Source organism: Protopterus annectens, chromosome 14.part0 (genome assembly GCF_019279795.1).
Source record: "Protopterus annectens isolate FY-2018-M chromosome 14.part0, PAN1.0, whole genome shotgun sequence".
In the NCBI taxonomy this organism is placed as follows: domain Eukaryota; kingdom Metazoa; phylum Chordata; order Ceratodontiformes; family Protopteridae; genus Protopterus; species Protopterus annectens.
The window spans coordinates 1109878298-1109896652 of record NC_056748.1 but is presented as its reverse complement, the minus strand read 5'-3'; the positions used below and the strand labels follow the sequence as shown (position 1 = coordinate 1109896652).

General features: G+C 38.7%; 1 protein-coding gene across 1 annotated transcript in view; it reads right to left on the bottom strand.

The window, feature by feature from the left end:
• The window catches only part of PALD1 (phosphatase domain containing paladin 1), a gene marked incomplete in the record, with an annotated part of 1459376 nt that overhangs the window by 823887 nt on the left and 617134 nt on the right, over positions 1–18355 (bottom strand). The window contains 1 exon segment of the mRNA XM_044056896.1: positions 12374–12449. Within this exon segment, the coding sequence (XP_043912831.1) occupies positions 12374–12449 (76 nt within the window).

Below are 18355 nucleotides of genomic sequence, written 5' to 3'. Positions count from 1 at the left end.
TGTAATGACAGAAGTTTGAGTAGACTTTTATGGTGGAAATGTTCTGAACTGGCAGTTTTGTCATTATTGCTTCACACAATTTTGTTTAATTGATTACTGGAAAATGTTCAAAACAAACTGAAAACACACTAACAACTGTGCTGTATTATACAAGGAATATAATGTAATACAGTCAGAATGGAGAATCAAAGAACACATGTATGTTTGCAAGGTCCTATATATGTGTGCAAGGGGCCTATGATTTGAAAACAGCCCAAAAGTAAACTTTGTCCCCCACTAGCCAGATGCATTTTCTTTGAATGTGGGTTTCAATGCTGTTTCAATGAATACGAGTTTCAAGGGCAGACAACTTTTAATGCTAAGTCTGTTTTCATTGAGAGACTGCATTGCTTTGTTTAGCAAATATCTATCAGTGTAGTGCTATGCAATTTAAAGTAAACGTTTTAAATTAAATCCAAATAACCACTGTAGAAGTAAAGCAGAAAACAGTATGCACATCACAGTGTTTATGATAAATGGAGAGAAGGAACAGGACACTGGAATGGCTGTGAGGTGGGGGTTGTGTATAGGGGGCCCCATTTGACAATGATTTTTTGAAGGGGGTGGCAAACTCAAAAACAGCCCCAGGGGGCAGAAACTACACTACTGCTCCACGGAGTTATTCCAAGTTCAGGTTACGGTGGGTAAGACCCCTATTCAAGTCATAGCCTGTTATAGATCCCCCTCCATGGGTCATGACACGCTTGAAGCCTACTTGACCAAACTGGAGACAATCCAAATATTACCAAACACAATAGTTATGGAAGATTTCAATTATCCCACCATCAAGTTGGAAACCTACTCTAGCCACTAGTGCAAAAGTTCCTTGGCTTTGTTATCTCAACTACCCTGGCATAGACCGACAAGAGGAACAGACATACTACATCTGGTCCTCATTAACTTGTTTAACAGATGCACTACCACAACTATCGGACCCTCATTAATTTAATCTGACCACAAATCAGTCACTCTTGATCTGACACTAACACCATAACTCACAAAGGATGAAATCAGACTAAAAAACTCCATCGACGCACACTATACCCTCCCTAGGTGAGGGCAGAAATGCATTTCAAGCCCCAAATGCAGCTGGAAGTGGTAACTACACAGAAGCTTAAACTAAAGCCATGTACGATCACTTGCATAAGTTTATAGATTCGGCTGTACCAGAAAGAATCAAAGCCAGAACCCCAAGTAAAAACATGCTGCCATGGTGGACATCCAGCATCAACCAACTTTACAATAAACGCAAAAAGTTGCTATCCAAGAAAACAGTGAGACCCCAACAATGGAAAAGCACCCTCCTCAACCTCATCAAGCAAACAAGACAACTTGTCAAATCCTCTTAAGGGCTTCTTTGAGACAAATTTATTAACCACAGCCAAGGATAACCATAAAGCCCTTTACACCTACGTATATAGCCTAAAAGGTAGGACCCAAGCATTTGAAAGCTCATGACCAAAGGTATCTCACACACTGCCATCACAGAGATAGCAAACCTGCTAGCGGATAGGTTTGGTGAAAATTTCACTCCCTTGTCCACTCCAAACCTATCACAACCCCCCCCCCCAACCCTACATATCTAAAGAACAGGTCATCAAAGCCTTGTCAAAGGCAAAAAACAGCCTCTGTGGGATCAGACGGCATCCCACAGTGTCTTCTAAACAAGCTAAAACATGAACTAGCATCACCATTAAGAACCCTTTTCAATCACAGTCTCTGCACAGTGGAGAACAGCAACAGTTATTCCCCTCCACAAAGGTGGCCTAGCAACAGACCCAGGGAATTACAGGTCCTTAAGCCTGACCAGCCTCATCTGTAAGGCCACGGGACATATCATTATGGACCTCAACAATAAAGAGCAACCTCCAAATCCTGGCTCCTATTCAATTCAGCTTCATCAAGGGCAAATCCTGCCTTTAAATCTGGTGGATTTTTTTTGAAAATGTTACCAGGGCCATTGACTAGGGCAAATCTGTGCACACAGCATACCTGGAGTTGGCAAAGGTTTTCAACACAAAACCACACTTGGGCATTACCAATAAACTTAGCAAACTAAATGTAAACCCCTTCATTGTAAGATGCATTGCCAACTGGCTCACAAACCGGACACACACTATCAAAGTGGGTGACTCCACATCAACCAGCAGACCGGTTACCAGTGGGATACCACAGATGTCAGCGCTGGGCCCCCTACTGTTTGGTATATACTTCTCAGAAATTCAGGTCAAAACTAAGGGGGTGTGGCTGACAAACACAGACCACCAACTGGTGTCTTAGTCATGGACTCAAACTGAAAGCAAAGAAATGCATTATCATTCCTTTCAGCACAAACAATGTCCCTTCACACTATCAAATCAACAACAATACCCTAAGTACCCACAAAATGGTAAGGGATCTGGAATCACAAGTTGACTGTAGCTCTAAATTTGACCACCATGCATCTATTGTAGTAAGGAAGGCTTTCTATGTAGCATACTTGATTAGTAAAGGCATCACCTCAAGAGCAAAAGATGTTATAACCACTCTATACTCAGCACTAATCTGGGCCATAATCTAGTACAAATTCCAGTTTGACATGTACTGTATAAAGCACTTGCAGCAATTGGAGAGACCTCAAATGTTTCTAACAAAGATGATCAAGGGACTCCAGCACATGCCTTACACAGTCCGATTAAGTCTCTGCCACTATACTCTGTATCATATAGACTTCTTATGGGAGACTAATGCCTGGCTTACAGAGCAATCCAAGACCCAAACCTTTTGAACTTGCTGCATATGTGTAAATCAAACAGGACTAGGGCTACCCATTCCAGGGACCTAAATATGGTCTTTGACTTGAACAGGACATGGAGGGACAGATTTATCCCCCAGTGACTGCTATGTCTTTAGAATAGGCAGCCTATTCATGTAAAACAGAGCAACTCTAAAAAAAACTGTTCAGGAGGAACCTGGACGAGTGCATGGGGCACCATAAATTCTTACCGAGGATAGTGCCCACAATCCTCAGAGACAGGGGCAGCCATTACTAAATGCAATCTTGAGTATGAACTAACATTTCTATGGCATTACTTTGGGATGAAATGGCTAGGCTTGAAATGACTTCCAGGCTGATAGCTTAGTAATCTCCTATGATCCTATGAGAGATAGTAACCCTATCAAAAGGAAAGGGGGGGTTTGGGTGTACCAGAAATTGCAGAGTATCTTAAGGCAGGCAGCAAACATCCTATGTTTAACAGATATAAATGATCAAACTGAATGGAAAAAGATAATCTGGGAAGGGACACAGCTACTGAGAATAGGAGACAATATATGGGAAGGGACACAGTTACTGAGAACAGCAGATGATATATGGGAAGGGACACAGTTACTGAGAATAGCAGACTATATATGGGAAAGGACACAGTTACTGAGAATAGGAGATGATATATGGATATTTATTTATTTTATTTAATCATTTGTTGACCAGGAAAGTCCGACTAGGTTCCACAGAGCCTGTTTTCAGCGGAGGCCCGGGGAGAAATGCTCCAGATGCAGGTCTTTGGAATGTGGGAAGAAACCCACGCGAACACAGGGAGAACATGTAAACTCCACACAGAAGGCACCCCAGCCGAGAATCAAACTGGAGAACCTCTTGCTGTGAGGTGACGGTGTTAACCACTGCTCTGCCCTGAGAAGGGACACAGTTACTGAGTATAGGAGACGACATATGGGAAGGGACACAGTTACTGAGAATAGGAAACGATATATGGACATATGGGAAGGGACACAGTTACTGAGAATAGCAGACGATATATGGACATATGGGAAGGGACACAGTTACTGAGAATAGCAGACGATATATGGATATATGGGAAGGGACACAGTTACTGAGAATAGCAGATGATATATAGGTTCATACTAGGCTATCTGCCCTAGGGCATTTATAAGCCTAGCCAGAGTATGTTTGGCTTTCGCCACCCATTTTAAATTAATTTTGCTATGCCCTTTTTCGAGGTTAGTATACTGTGCCTCTGTCTAACAGTGACACAGAAGTGATACCGGGGTAAACCTACGATCTCCCATCCACTCATCAAGATTCCTCTTGAAGAGAGTCAATGAGGGACTCTGCCTAACCTGGACTGGGATTTTATTCCAGAGTATAGGGAGCCTCTGGGTTATGAATCTGTCCCTCCAGCATGTCCTATTTATTTCAGTGCTGAGGTTCAAGTCTCTCGAGCGTGTAGCTCGATGGGATTTGGATTTTCTGAGGTGCAGCATGTCCCTTAATTCCAGGTTGGACATGGCTTTATACGTCAGGCACAGGTCGCCTCTGGGCAGGCGGTATGCCACTGAGTAGAGCTGGAGTTTCTTTAACCGGGCAGCATATGGCATCTGTTTGAGCCCTTTGATCCTCTTGGTGAGGTACTTTTGGGGTCTTTCCAGTTGCTGCAGGTGTTTGGTAAGGTACATCTCAAAAGGGGCATTGTACTCTATTATGGGCCTGATGAGGGATGAGTAAAGAGGCACGATGACCTCCCCTGATCCAGATGTGAATCCCTTCATGATTAGGTGGGCTATATAAAATGTTTTTCTAACCACTTTGGCCACGTGGTTGTCAAATGAGAGATTGCTATCAACTTGGGTCCCCAGGTCCCTAATTACTTCTTCTGTACTTAATGGATTACCACCTATGTGGTAATTTGTGGGCACTTTGTTTTTGCCAAAGGGGATGACTATACACTTTTTGGCGTTTAGCTTGAGGCCATGGCTCTGGCACCAGTTGTCTGTTTCTATGAGGCCCTTTTGGAGGATGCTTGAGTCAGCTGGAGAGTCGATTATGGTGCCCAGTTTGCAGTCATCTGTGAACTTGGTCAGCCACAGTCCTTCTGTGTTGGCCTGTACCTCTGAGAAATATATACCGAAAAAGAGAGGTCCCAGGACTGAGCCTTGTGGGATGCCACTTGTAACTGGTTTGGAGTCTGACATGGCTCCAGCAATTCTAACCATGTGGGTTCTGTCCTTGAGCCAGTTTGCAACCCATCTAGTGACAAAGGGGTTTATATTTAAGTTGGTGACCTTACCTATAATGCCCGAGTGGGGTATTGTATCAAAGGCTTTTGCGAGGTCCAGGTAGGCTGTGTGGACCACCTTCCCTTCTTCAATGGCCTTGGTGACTGTTTCAAAGAAGTCGACCAGGTTTAAGAGGCAGGATCTGCCCTTAACAAAGCCGAACTGGGTAGGATCCAGTGTCTGTAGGTCCCCAATATCTTTATTTATGAGGTCCATGATGATCCTTTCCATAGCTTTGCAGACCAAGCTAGTCAGGCTTATGGGGCGATAGTTTCCAGGGTCCGTTGAGGCACCACCTTTGTGGAGAGGGACACAGTTACTGAGAATAGGAGACGATATATGGGAAGGGACACAGGTACTGAGAATAGGAGACGATATATGGGAAGGGACACAGTTACTGAGAATAGCAGACAATATATGGGAAGGGACACAGTTACTGAGAATAGCAGACGATATATGGATATATGGGAAGGGACACAGTTACTGAGAATAGCAGACGATATATGGATATATGGGAAGGGACACAGTTACTGAGAATAGCAGATGATATATGGAAAGGGACACAGTTACTGAGAATAGGAGACGATATATGGGAAGGGACACAGTTACTGAGAATAGCAGATATATGGGAAGGGACACCATTACTGAGAATAGGAGACGATATATGGGAAGGGACAGTTACTGAGAATAGCAGACGATATATGGATATATGGGAAGGGATACAGTTACTGAGAATAGGAGATGATATACGAAAATATGGGAAGGGACACAGTTACTGGGAATAGCAGATGATATATGGATATAAGGGAAGGGACACAGTTACTGAGAATAGGAGACGATATATGGGAAGGGACACAGTTACTGAGAATAGGAGACGATATATGGATATATGGGAAGGGACAAAGTTACTGAGAATAGCAGACAATATATGGATATATGGGAAGGGACACAGTTACTGAGAATAGGAGACTATATATGGGTATATGGGAAGGGACAGTTACTGAGAATAGCAGACGATATATGGGAAGGGACACAGTTACTGAGAATAGCAGATGATATATGGATATATGGGAAGGGACACAGTTACTGAGAATAGCAGACGATATGGATATATGGGAAGGGACACAGTTACTGAGAATAGGAGATGATATATGGGAAGGGACACAGTTACTGAGAATAGGAGATGATATATGGGAAGGGACACAGTTACTGAGAATAGGAGGCGATATATGGGTTTATGGGAAGGGACAGTTACTAAGAATAGCAGACTATATATGGATATATGGGAAGGGACACAGTTACTGACAAGAGGAGATGATACATCGATATATGGGAAGAGACACAGTTACTGAGAATAGGAGACGATATATGGGAAGGGACACAGTTACTGAGAATAGCAGATGATACGTGGATATATGGGAAGAGACACAGGTACTGAGAATAGGAGACGATATATGGATATATGGGAAGGGACACAGTTACTGATAAGAGGAGACGGTATATGGGAAGGGACACAGTTACTGAGAGTAGGAGACGATATATGGGTATATGGAAAGGGACAGTTACTGAGAATAGCAGACGATATATGGGAAGATACACAGTTACTGAGAATAGGAGACGATATATGGAAATATGGGAAGGGACACAGTTACTGAGAATAGCAGACGATATATGGATATATGGGAAGGGACACAGTTACTGAGAATAGCAGACAATATATGGATATTATGGGAAATTTTGCTGGAATAAATGATTAGAAAGATTGTTCAGCCAATCTGGAGAAATATGGGAAAAAGGGTTAGAGAACTATTCCATAAAGAGGAACTAAAAGCTGGAGGGGGAACATACTGCCAACTTGAGGAACAGAAAAAGAGAAGGAAACATGCACATAATTGAGGAGGTAGAACAGGAGCAGTTTGGAGGTGAAATACTAGTACAGAGTATATAACAGGGGACACAATACAATCCTGAGATGACCTGCTAGCAGAAGACAATGTCCTAAGGGAAGTATCAGAGTACCAAACTGAAGACCTTTGCCCTGACGGCAGGTGCAGAGGAACAAACAAGCAAACTCACTCAGTCAAAAAAACGGCCAGCACCAAAATGGGGAAGAAATACTTTTTAGTAAGAGACAGACCAGTTTCACCCCCAAAAGAGCCTTTTTCAATGTCAAAAACAAGTGAGTGAAAATTAAACCCACTTATAAATCATTAGAGCACCACCAAATGGCCAATAGGCAACAGTAAATCATGCATAATTAAATAAATGCATCAAACCTACTGAACCAATTTTAAAACATACCTACCCACCACCAATATTAACTGACATATCGCAACCAAAGTATATACAAAAGCAAAAAATAATTTATTGCAATACATGTATATATAATACAAAAAGAGAGAAGAGATGTTTAGAAAGATAATAAAATACACACTTAACATGGAGATAATAGTAGAAGACTTTAATTGCAATTTAAGACAGCAAAAGAAGGAGGCTTAAACTAGTAAAAGATATTATAAAATATATGCAAAAATATGGAATTTAGTGACTTGGACATATAAAAGAGGGCAAAAAAACAGAAATTGATTATTTTTTGTCAGAAAGTTTAGTAATAGTTAAACAAGGTATGTTAACAGGTTTTTCTGACCACAGAGCAATTTGGAAAAATGATTTTTTGCTTTTGTATATACTTTGGTTGCAATATGTTAGTTAATATTGGTGGTGGGTAGGTATGTTTTAAAATTGGCTCAGTAGGTTTTATGTATTTATTTAATTAATTATGCATGATTTACTGTTACCTATTGGTTATTTGGTGGTGCTCTAATGATATAGAAGTGGGTTTAATTTTCACTCGCTTGTTATTGACACTGAAAGGGTGGTCAGGTATCAGAGTACGAGAGTTAGATGGGGGAAGTGAAGCACCATAAGGGAAAAACATACAACAGACCAAACATTTCAGAAGAGGAAGACCAAAGAAGACTAGGGTAGACTATAAACAAAACACCGATAGCCAAGCCGATGGAACCCATAAAAAGGAAAGTTGACAAGAGAGATGAAAGATAAATGGGAAAAATAATAAAGGGGAGGTAATGAAGAGGAGTGGGGAGAACTTATAGGAATACAAACTTCACCACAAAAGCTAGAAAATTTCAGATCTTTGCAATGGCAGTGTCTACACTCTTATTTCTATACTTTATTGTGGCAGAATAAGATGCTTCCAAATGCCAGAGATGAGGGTTGGAGAGGCATCCCTCCACTAGAAAACCTCCTCAGCTGGTCTACCCACCATCTCCCCCAAGAAACTATCATTTTAGATGATTTCAATATTGACTGGCAATCCTGTTCTGGCAACCATCCAACCCATCATGTAAACCTTCATGGCTTCACCCACCTAGTCCAGTCACCAACCAGGATAAATAAAAACTCCAGCAAGCACACTACCCTGGACTGGATACTAGTCAGTAAGAGCCCCCAGTCATGTATAACATGCTGCTTATCAGACAGCCCCAGTGATCACTCCCCAACATTCTTACTCAAAAAATACCTATACTGAGCTAAACCTGTCATCTACCGTCAAATACGTAAAAAACTAAACTTTAACCCACTCACATTCATCTCATCCCTCAAAGAATGTAACTGGCATCCTCTAAAGTACCTCAGCCTTGATGACGCAGTTGAATTTTTTAATACTACCTTCCTGAGCATCCTTAATTACCATGCCCCCATAAGACTTTCCAGAATCAAAGCACAACCCTTCCCCATGGCTACAGAAAACCACTAAGTCAGAAATGACATGATAAAGCCTGGGAGCACTGGCGCAAAACCAAAACCCCATCAACTAGACAGAAATTCCTAGAACTACGCAATAGAGTCAAAAAGCTAATAAAACAGGACAAATTCCAATACTACCAGTCTGCCTTAGACTCCTCACAACACAGCCCCGAACAATTCTGGTCCTCCATAAACTCCAATCTCCACCCAAGTAAAGTCAGTACACCCCTCCTCCCAACATCCCTCACCCCTCAGAAAATATTGCTACCTCATTCAACACGCACTTCACACAAACCACATTATCACTAGCTAAACAACACAATCCCCCCCTCCCCTCCAACCCATACCTTCAACTAGTAATCTCCCCACTGCCTTCTCTTTTTCTCCTGTACCTACCTCCAACATAAAAAAAACTCTTAACTAAACTTAAGCCCACCAGATTAGCAGCAGACAACCTCCCAAGTGAATACCTACAAATCGCAGCTGATACTCTGGCCTACCCAGTATCCATCTTGATTAACCGATCTCTGTCAGAAAGTTACGTTCCCACACTGTGGAAAGTATCACATATAATTCCCCTCCACAAAGGCGGACCCTCCACAGAACTAACCAGTTACCGCCCCATAGCTATTCTCTCTCCACTCTCTAAAATACTAGAGAGATGTATACACTCTCAGGTCTCAGACTACCTCCTTACTAATCACCTCATTTCCAATACTCAGCATGGTTTCTGACCAAACCATAGCACCACCACTGCTTTACTCTCCTTTACTAACACTATCCTTCAGCATAAAAACAATGGCTATCTCTCCTCTGCTACTTTCCTAGACCTATCTAAAGAATTTGTCATGGTCCCACACAAACAACTTATCTCTGTCCTCAATAACCTATCCTTCTCACAATCAGTCACCAATTGGTTTCCGAGTTACCTGTCTGACCGCCAACAATCCATTGTATGGCAGAATTACATATCTCCCCAACTACCTGTCTCCATAGGGGTTCACCAAGGATCCATCCTTGGACCCCTACTCTTCTCTGTTTTCACCAATAATCTAGCCTCTGCCACCAAACATGGCACACTCATACAATATGCAGATGACTCAGCTATCATCTGCTCAGCCCAGTCCCTACCCAAACTGCAAAAAGTCACATAGGAAGCCTTTTTCTCTGTTGAAACTTGGTTATCTGATGCCCAATTAATACTCAACCCAAACAAAACTAAACCACTCATCTTCCAACCCACCAAACATACTCAAAACAACTCTCACTTTATCACAGCAAAAGACAACACCACTATATACCCAACTGAACACACCAAATTGCTAGGAGTGGAAATAGACAAACTAAAATGTGACATTCACATATCCTTGACCATAAAAAAGTCCACAATAAACTAGGAGTGCGATACAGAAATAAGCAACTTCTCACCAAAGCAGCAAAGATGTCAGTAGCAAATTCCCACCTTATCTCCACCCTACTTTATGCCTCTCCAATATATACCAACCTAAGGCAATGTGATTTAAACAAGCTAGAGACTGCTACAACAAAATCGCCAAATTCGCCACAGGGGCATCCTACCGTAGTCACCACTGTCTCTCACTTGCTGAACTGGGCTGGCTTGAACTCCCTGACCTCCTTCAATGGTATCAACTCTCACTTGCCCACAAACTAGAAAATCATCCACTAAATGTCTCATCCCTCCAGAATCTAGTCCAACCCTATCGCACCACCAGACCACTAAGATCCAGCAACAAAAATCACTTGCAGATCACTAAAGCCAATAACTCTGCTGGTGAAGCACTACTCTCTTGCACCATAGCCAAATTATGGAACTCCCTCCCACCCACAATTACCTCCATACCATCATGCACCCACTTCAAAACTTAACTAAAAGCGCACCTAAAAACATGCTGGCTATGCCCTTGCAACTCCCTCTCTAATATCACCCTCCCCATCCAACCACTACCTTTCTTTCCACTCCACTAACTACCTTGATTACAGCAAGCTCAGATGCTCATAAGCCAGTACTTATTATACAGCAGGAACTTCTTCTTGTAACATTTGTTAATGTCTGTTATGTACTTCACAGATAAAGATTCTAGTTGTCTACTGATGTACTATGTTCTTCATCAGTAAATATGTTGTAAGTAATTGCTATGTAAATTGTTAATCGCTATGTAATCCAATGTAACTACTGTCTGTTTATTTTAACTGTGGAGCTTTTCTCCCCAGGCCTCTGCTGAAAATGGACCTATGTCCAGTCGGACACTCCCGGTCAACAAATATAAATAAATAAGGATGTGGGAACACATTTTGAGACTGCACTTTTTTGAACCTATTTAAAGCTAGAACTTGAGAATATAACAGCAGATCTACTGGGGGAGAGAGAGTAACAACTCACACAACAAATATTTCTTTTAGGGACTGGTAAATAAATAATAAATTGAAATACCTAGTTGAGGTTATAATGACAGTTGTTAAGAAACCAATAACAAAGAAATGGAAACAGTAACAATTTCCTACAGTGAAGGAGGTAGAAATAATGGTAACATACGTATGCGGAAAGGAACAAAAGATGGTGGAAGGTAAAAACTAGAGTTAGTTAACCGCCACGTTAATACCTCAATAGTGTAATATATCTGTGATGCATAGCCATCCATTCAGACGTGGTTGCCCATTTCTGGGGTAAAAAGCCAAACTCAAATTTTCCTTTAGGTTTAGAAATTTTCATATCCTTTACTTTATCAAACTAGCTAAAATACATCACTTTCCTATAAATGTCCATTTGCATTTTCTAAGTATGAAATCAGCATCACTGCCTACCACCCCGTCACAAAGGGATAGAGCTTGATTGTAACCCCAATGACCCACATTCAAGTAGTGAATTATGGGCCAAAAGATCTGGCTGGTAGGAAAGGTAGTGTGTGATCAGTCTTGGCTCACCTATCCTGCCTGGAAGTCAGGAATGGCAGCGGAATGGGTGCAGGATTGCAGGATGGGTAATTCAGTCCACTACACAGAGTGAGGGCATTAAAATTGGAGAACAGTATGCAGGAACAAACCAGGAGTCTAGAACTGCAAGTCCTAATTTGATAGTGCACCCATTGGTCACTAAGAGGGGAAAAAGTACAGCACAAAGAAAAAATAAAATCAATGAAGGATCACTCCGTCTCATTCTTACCTTCAATGCAAGTTGAACACAGGGCAAGCAGGGCTTTAAGTAAAAATCATTCCCTAGAAAGTGATGAGCTCCCATGAGGTTCTGAACCAGTAAGAGAAGTTGAGAAAAGCTAAATGGGGACTGCTTGGTAAGCCATAAATAGCACAGCAAATAAAGCAATCACAAACTGGTACAGTTGATCTTTAGTTGATCTTAGCATAAAATTAATTTTAGTATGAATTTTCCACCCAGCAGACAATGCATTGTGGACTTTTTTCTCAACAAAATCAAAATACACTTTATAACGCCTATTAAATTGTTACTTTAATATTTCTGAACCTTTAAACTTACCCTGAGTAAATTAATAAAGGTATCAAACTGTTCTTCAAGCAATGCTCCATCTGTGGGCAGTGGTAATCGATGATACCTAAAAACAAACAAGTAGCATAACTTTTTGCCAGATTATCCATAAATTTCAGTTAATGTTAAGATAATAGACATCACTTACTAAAAATGGAAAATAATTAGAATCCACATTTACACAAAGAAAAAGATATTAACGTAAAAATCAAATGTACATATTAAGTACGGTGTACTAAGCAGTATTACTACCCCATATTAATTTGGCTGAAATATAAAGTGCATTTTCTTATGAATTGTGGAAAGAAATCATCCATACATGCAAAAACCAAATCACATTGTGTTCAGAAAAAAACAATCCTTTATCTTGAGAAACCTTGCATACTTCATTCCTTGTTTAAATCTTCTAATAGACCGTCCCTGGAATTGAATAAGGTTCACAGTGAAGCAGAAGCCTTATCTTGGAAGGTTTCCATATTATGGTTAGCCTTGCAGATTCTGGGACTGCTCTGTTGCTATGGTTACTCCTCTGTGGGGGCCTTAGGACAGACAATGGTCGCCCTGCTGAGGGTGCATGCTAATGCAGCAGTCCAATGGAGTGGCTAATGCTAATTAGCCATGTGATCTCCCCTGAAAATATCTGTGCCTCCCAATTTAAATGGCGATTTTACTCTAAGAGGAAAGAGAGAACTCCCAAGTCATTTTTGTGTGCATGTGTGTTTCTGTAGGGTTATAAATGCAGCTGAATGAAAGTATACATGTGTTTGTGGAGCATGTGTATGGGTGTGCTGGTGTGAGCGAGTATGTGGATGCTTGTTTATGGATTCTAGAATATGTGCATCTGTGTGCATGTGCAAAGGCAGTTGAATGTGTGTGTGCGTGTAGGGGGAGTCTTTGCTAATACAGGCAAGTGTTGCCTACAGTGTTCTCTTAGCTGAGATTTTGGTCTTACACTGACAAAAAGGAGCTCAGAACTTTAACCAGCTTCTTTTTCCTCCCCTTCTACTACAATAGTACAATCTTTACTGTTTATAACAATCACCTGCTGATTCAAAGACTCGGTTTCTGGGGATTTTTGTTTTAGCTTGAAAGAAAGTTTAGATTTCTGCTCTGGCTATGCATTTTCTATATTTTTTTAACTTCAGGTCTGTGGAATACATCTCACTGATAATTAATTTTCTCCAGTTTTGCTGGTCACTTCTACTCCCTGGCTCCACAACACTTTCAAAACTACAATTACACTTTTGCTCCTTGCTTTATAAAATTTTAAAATGTGTAACATTTTACTGTACAACTCCCTTTCTTCTACTTATTCTGCTCTTGCAGGTGGTTTTGCCAAGGGCATATGCAAACACATTTCTTTAAATTGTGTAGATTATTCTCTGCTTTAGCCATTTTTGTACCTTTGTAAGAAAAATACTAAGTACTGGATTCATGCACTTGGCACTGGTGGTTACTACCCCACCTTTTTCCAGGTTAGGCAGACGTAAATCTAAAAACGTGTTTACTAATTCCTCTCTCCACAGTGATAAGGTGAGTTTTCGAAGGCTCGTCCTTTGGTTGAGACATTAAACTGACGTCCCATCTGCTTGAGTTGGTGGTAGCTCAGGTGGATGTAAAAGATCTCACAGCACCAATCTGAAAAGTAGGGGGTTCTTTATTTACATTATCCATAAGTAATTACAAAATCAAATAATTATTGACATTGCTTATTTAGATTATATATACACATTTTCAACTATTTACAATATATATATTTACAAATCACATGTTCTTTTACATTTTGTTTCATCATATATAACATACTTATTACTTTTTTCACCCCCACTCCAGTTTCCATGACCAAAACCTTTTTTTTTCAATATCGTTGCCAAATCTTATTTTTCATTGAACATGATCTCTCTAACCCTCTGATTTCAAATCAACCATGGTATAAGCAAACTTTTTTTTTTTAATTGAGATTTTCAACCTCTTTCGTACTTTTGTTTCTATAGTAACCAAATTCAGTCATATCCATATTTAAATTACTTACGTCTTTAAAGTCACTCATTTCTTTTCTGTAATATTTCTCCACAACATTTTTGATCTGTTGTGTTCCAAATAAAAGCATGTTCACAAGTTTCAAATTCCCCACAATATAAATATACTCTATATTTTATACTTTTATATAGCACATTTACCTTTACTGGTAATTTTTGCATAGACAGTCTCAATAAAAAATCTTGACTTTATATTTTCATTCTTGCAATAATGGAATTTTTTTTTCAATATTTAAATTCTTCCAAGGATATATCCTATAATATTTCTCCATAATCGTTTCGTACCATTCTTTTCTCTCATCGATTTCATTCACATTTATTTTCCACAATATAATCTTGTCTTGATAATTTTTCCATTACTTTATTACAACAAACCTTTCTTTTTCTTAAGTTAGAAAAATTCAACCATTCTGTTTTATATTTTAAACTTAATATTCTCGTTAATAATGAACCTTCATTCCCCTTTAAGCATTTCATTATTATGTACAGGTTTAATGATGGCATATATACTATACGGTTTATTAACCGTAAACCCTCTTTTTCGCTTTTCACATACAGTACTCTTTTTCCCAGGGTTCAACCTTGATCCCCAAATGAAAGAAAATATTATATTATACACATCTTTCTCCAAGTTCAATGGAAGACTATAAACACCAACTAAATAAGCAATCTTTTGCTAACAACACAATGTTTAATGGACTTTCTTTTTAAATGAAAGCCTAAAAGGCTTCCCAAAAACACAAATTTAATTTAGTTTACATTTAACTGAGAAAATCCAACTTGGAATGATCCAATTTTCAGTGGAGGCCCAGGGAGAAACACTCCAGTTGCATGTCTTTGTAACGCGGGAGGAAACTGGAGTACGTGGAGAAAACCCACACGAACACAGGAAGGGCATGCAGACTCCGCAAAGAAGGCACTCAGCCGAGAATCAAACCAGAGAACCTCTTGCTGTGAGGCAACTATGCTACCGCTGCAACACTGCACCGTCCATAATATATATATATATATATATATATATATATATATATATATCCTCTTTTTTTTCTTTCCATATAGAATTTATAATTTTGTTTCCCAAAGTTTATCCCAATAATCTTAATTCTACCCTTATTAAAATTTATTTCACTAATCTTTCCTTTAAAACATAAACCTTGATTTTTGTCTTCAATTCAATACAAAACTAATAACCTAAATAATTTCTTGCATTTGTTTTATCACTATATCCATGCTTGCTTCATTATTTGTTATAATATAATCTACATAATTTAACAAAATAGGCATTTTTATTCCTTCATTTGAAATATAGCTCATAATATACAACTCCTTGTTGATATACATGTTCAAAGGTAGGTACTAGACTATTGGCCCAAGGGCCTAAGTAAGCCTAGCCAACAAGGTTCCCTGGCTTACGCCACCCAAGAAAGTTAAATTTCCTGTGCCCCTGTCGAGCAGAGCCACAGAAGTGAAATGAAGGGTGTATTTCCTATTTCCCATCCACTCATCAAGATTTTTCTTGAGTGCTAATGAGGAATATATATGTACATATTGCATTCATTACTAATGCAAATAATACACCACTCAATGGACAACCTTGTCTAATACCCTTTTCCATCTTTAGATCTTTACTCAACCATCCATTTATTATAATCTTTACTATGTTGTACTTGTTTGCGGTCATGCACACATTCTTAAGCCTCTTACTTATATACAAACATATCCCATAATACTGACTGATGAATTAAAAAGAATGCTTTGCTTAAATCTCATACCATCACTTTTGCCTGAACTACTATATCATCTACTGTTTTCCTAATTATTAACAATAAATCTTGGACTTTTTTCCCCTTTTATGCCAAATACATGTTCGTTTACATTGCCTACTTTTTCTTCCATCTTTTTTTGTAAAATACAGATTCCAAGACTTTTATGAAAATGTAACAATTGGTCTCCAATTCTGAATTTCTTCCTTCTCCTCTTTTTTCCATATAAACCTAATAACACCTGTACAAAATTCTTTATACCTGTAACCTTTTTCTAACCATTCATTTAATACCTTTATACAGAATTTCTTTTGCTCTATAGTCATATTTTTATACATGTTGTATTCTATTCTAAAAGGTCCTGCTGCAGAATTTAAATCCATTAATTTTATCGCCTGTTCTAACTCCTTGATACTTATATCTTTTTCTAAATACTTATTTTCCATGTCAGAAAATGTACATACCTTCCATTTTTCCATCTCTTTGTAGTCTGCTCTTTAAACAATGTTTTAATATATTCCTTTACTACATTTATAATCTCCTCCTGCATATTATGCATTTTACTTAAGGAATCCATTCATCTCCCTCATTACACTATTTTTCTCTCAGATTATTTAAATATGGTGCAGTTTCTTCTTTTTCCCCTTTCAGGAAATATCTTTGCTCATACAATAATTGTTCTATTTCTTCCTTATTCAAATCATGTAATTTCTGTTCCTTAATTAAAAAAACTGTCATTAACGTGGTGGTGGTGCTGCAGTAGCGTTGTCGCCTCACAGTACGACGTTGTCCTGTTAGATTCTCAGCTAGAGCATCTTGTGTGTGGAGACATGCATGAATGGGTGTACCTTCGTTGAAGGTTGTGCATCAGAGCTGGCAACTTGGCAAGTAAAAATCTACTGCCAATCATTAGCGGACCGGAGTTCCGCTGTGGCGACCCCTAACCGGGAAAAGCCGAAAGACACAACAATTAAAAAAACTGTCATTGTTCCTCTCTAAACAATCATTTTATTGTTTAAATCTTTATATATTTTGTCCAAGTATAGCTTTTTTCTCCCATGTTAAATAACATTTTTGTATTTCAATTTAAAATTTAACCACCACCATTCTGACCAATGTTTATAATATTCTCTCATTTATACATGATCTCGCCATAATGTCATAACCTCTTTTCTCCCTTTAACATTCCATTTCACTTCATTTATTCTTTTTATACCTTTCCTTATTTTATATAATCATTTTTCCTTTACCGAAATCCAAATTGCTCTGTGGTCAGAAAAACTTGTTAACGCTCCTTGTTTAACTATTACTAAACTTTCTGACAATAAAAAATAATCCATTTCTGTTCTTTTTTCCCCTCTTTTATATGTCCAAGTCTCTAAATTCCATATTTTTGTATAAAGTTTATAATATCCTTTATTAGTTTAATGTAAGCCTTCTTCTTTTGCTGTTTTAAATTGCAATTAAAGTCTCCTACTACAATTATCTCCATGTTAACTATGTATTGTATTATCCTTTTAAACATCTCTTCTCTCCTTTTGTATTACATATATTGCAATAGTTCTCATAATATGTTCTCTCCATCTTACAATGATAGTAATTCTAACTATGACAATGGTGGCGTCTAATACTTCAATTGCACCTTTATATAATACAGGTATTCCTGAGTAGGTCTCTTTCCCGAAATTCCATATCACATTTTTCCCCACCATACTTTGGTTTGAATTCTTTCTGACTTTGACAAAAGTCTAATATCTTCTAGTATAATAACATCACTATCTACTTTTTACACTATTCCAGAATTCCTATCTTTCTTTCCAACTTCCTAAAATTATTAACATTTGATGACAAAACTTTACACTTAACTCTGCTTTATATATTGTGTATTAATCCGTTCCCTTTTTTATTTTTTAATATATAGTCTTCCATATTCTTTTTACCTTCTCTCAATCTTTTTCCCGCTGAATTTCTCTTTTGCTCCGGTATGTTCCATTTAACGTCATCATACTCACAAAATGGACTCTTCAGTATTTTCTAAATTTAAGTCCTCATTCCTTTTACATCATTTGTTCATTAATGCTATTTTTCTTTTACTTCTGATTTGGTTTATGTAACTTTCTCCTTTTTACCTCTTATATCCAACACCAATTCATTTTTCTTCACATTCTCCC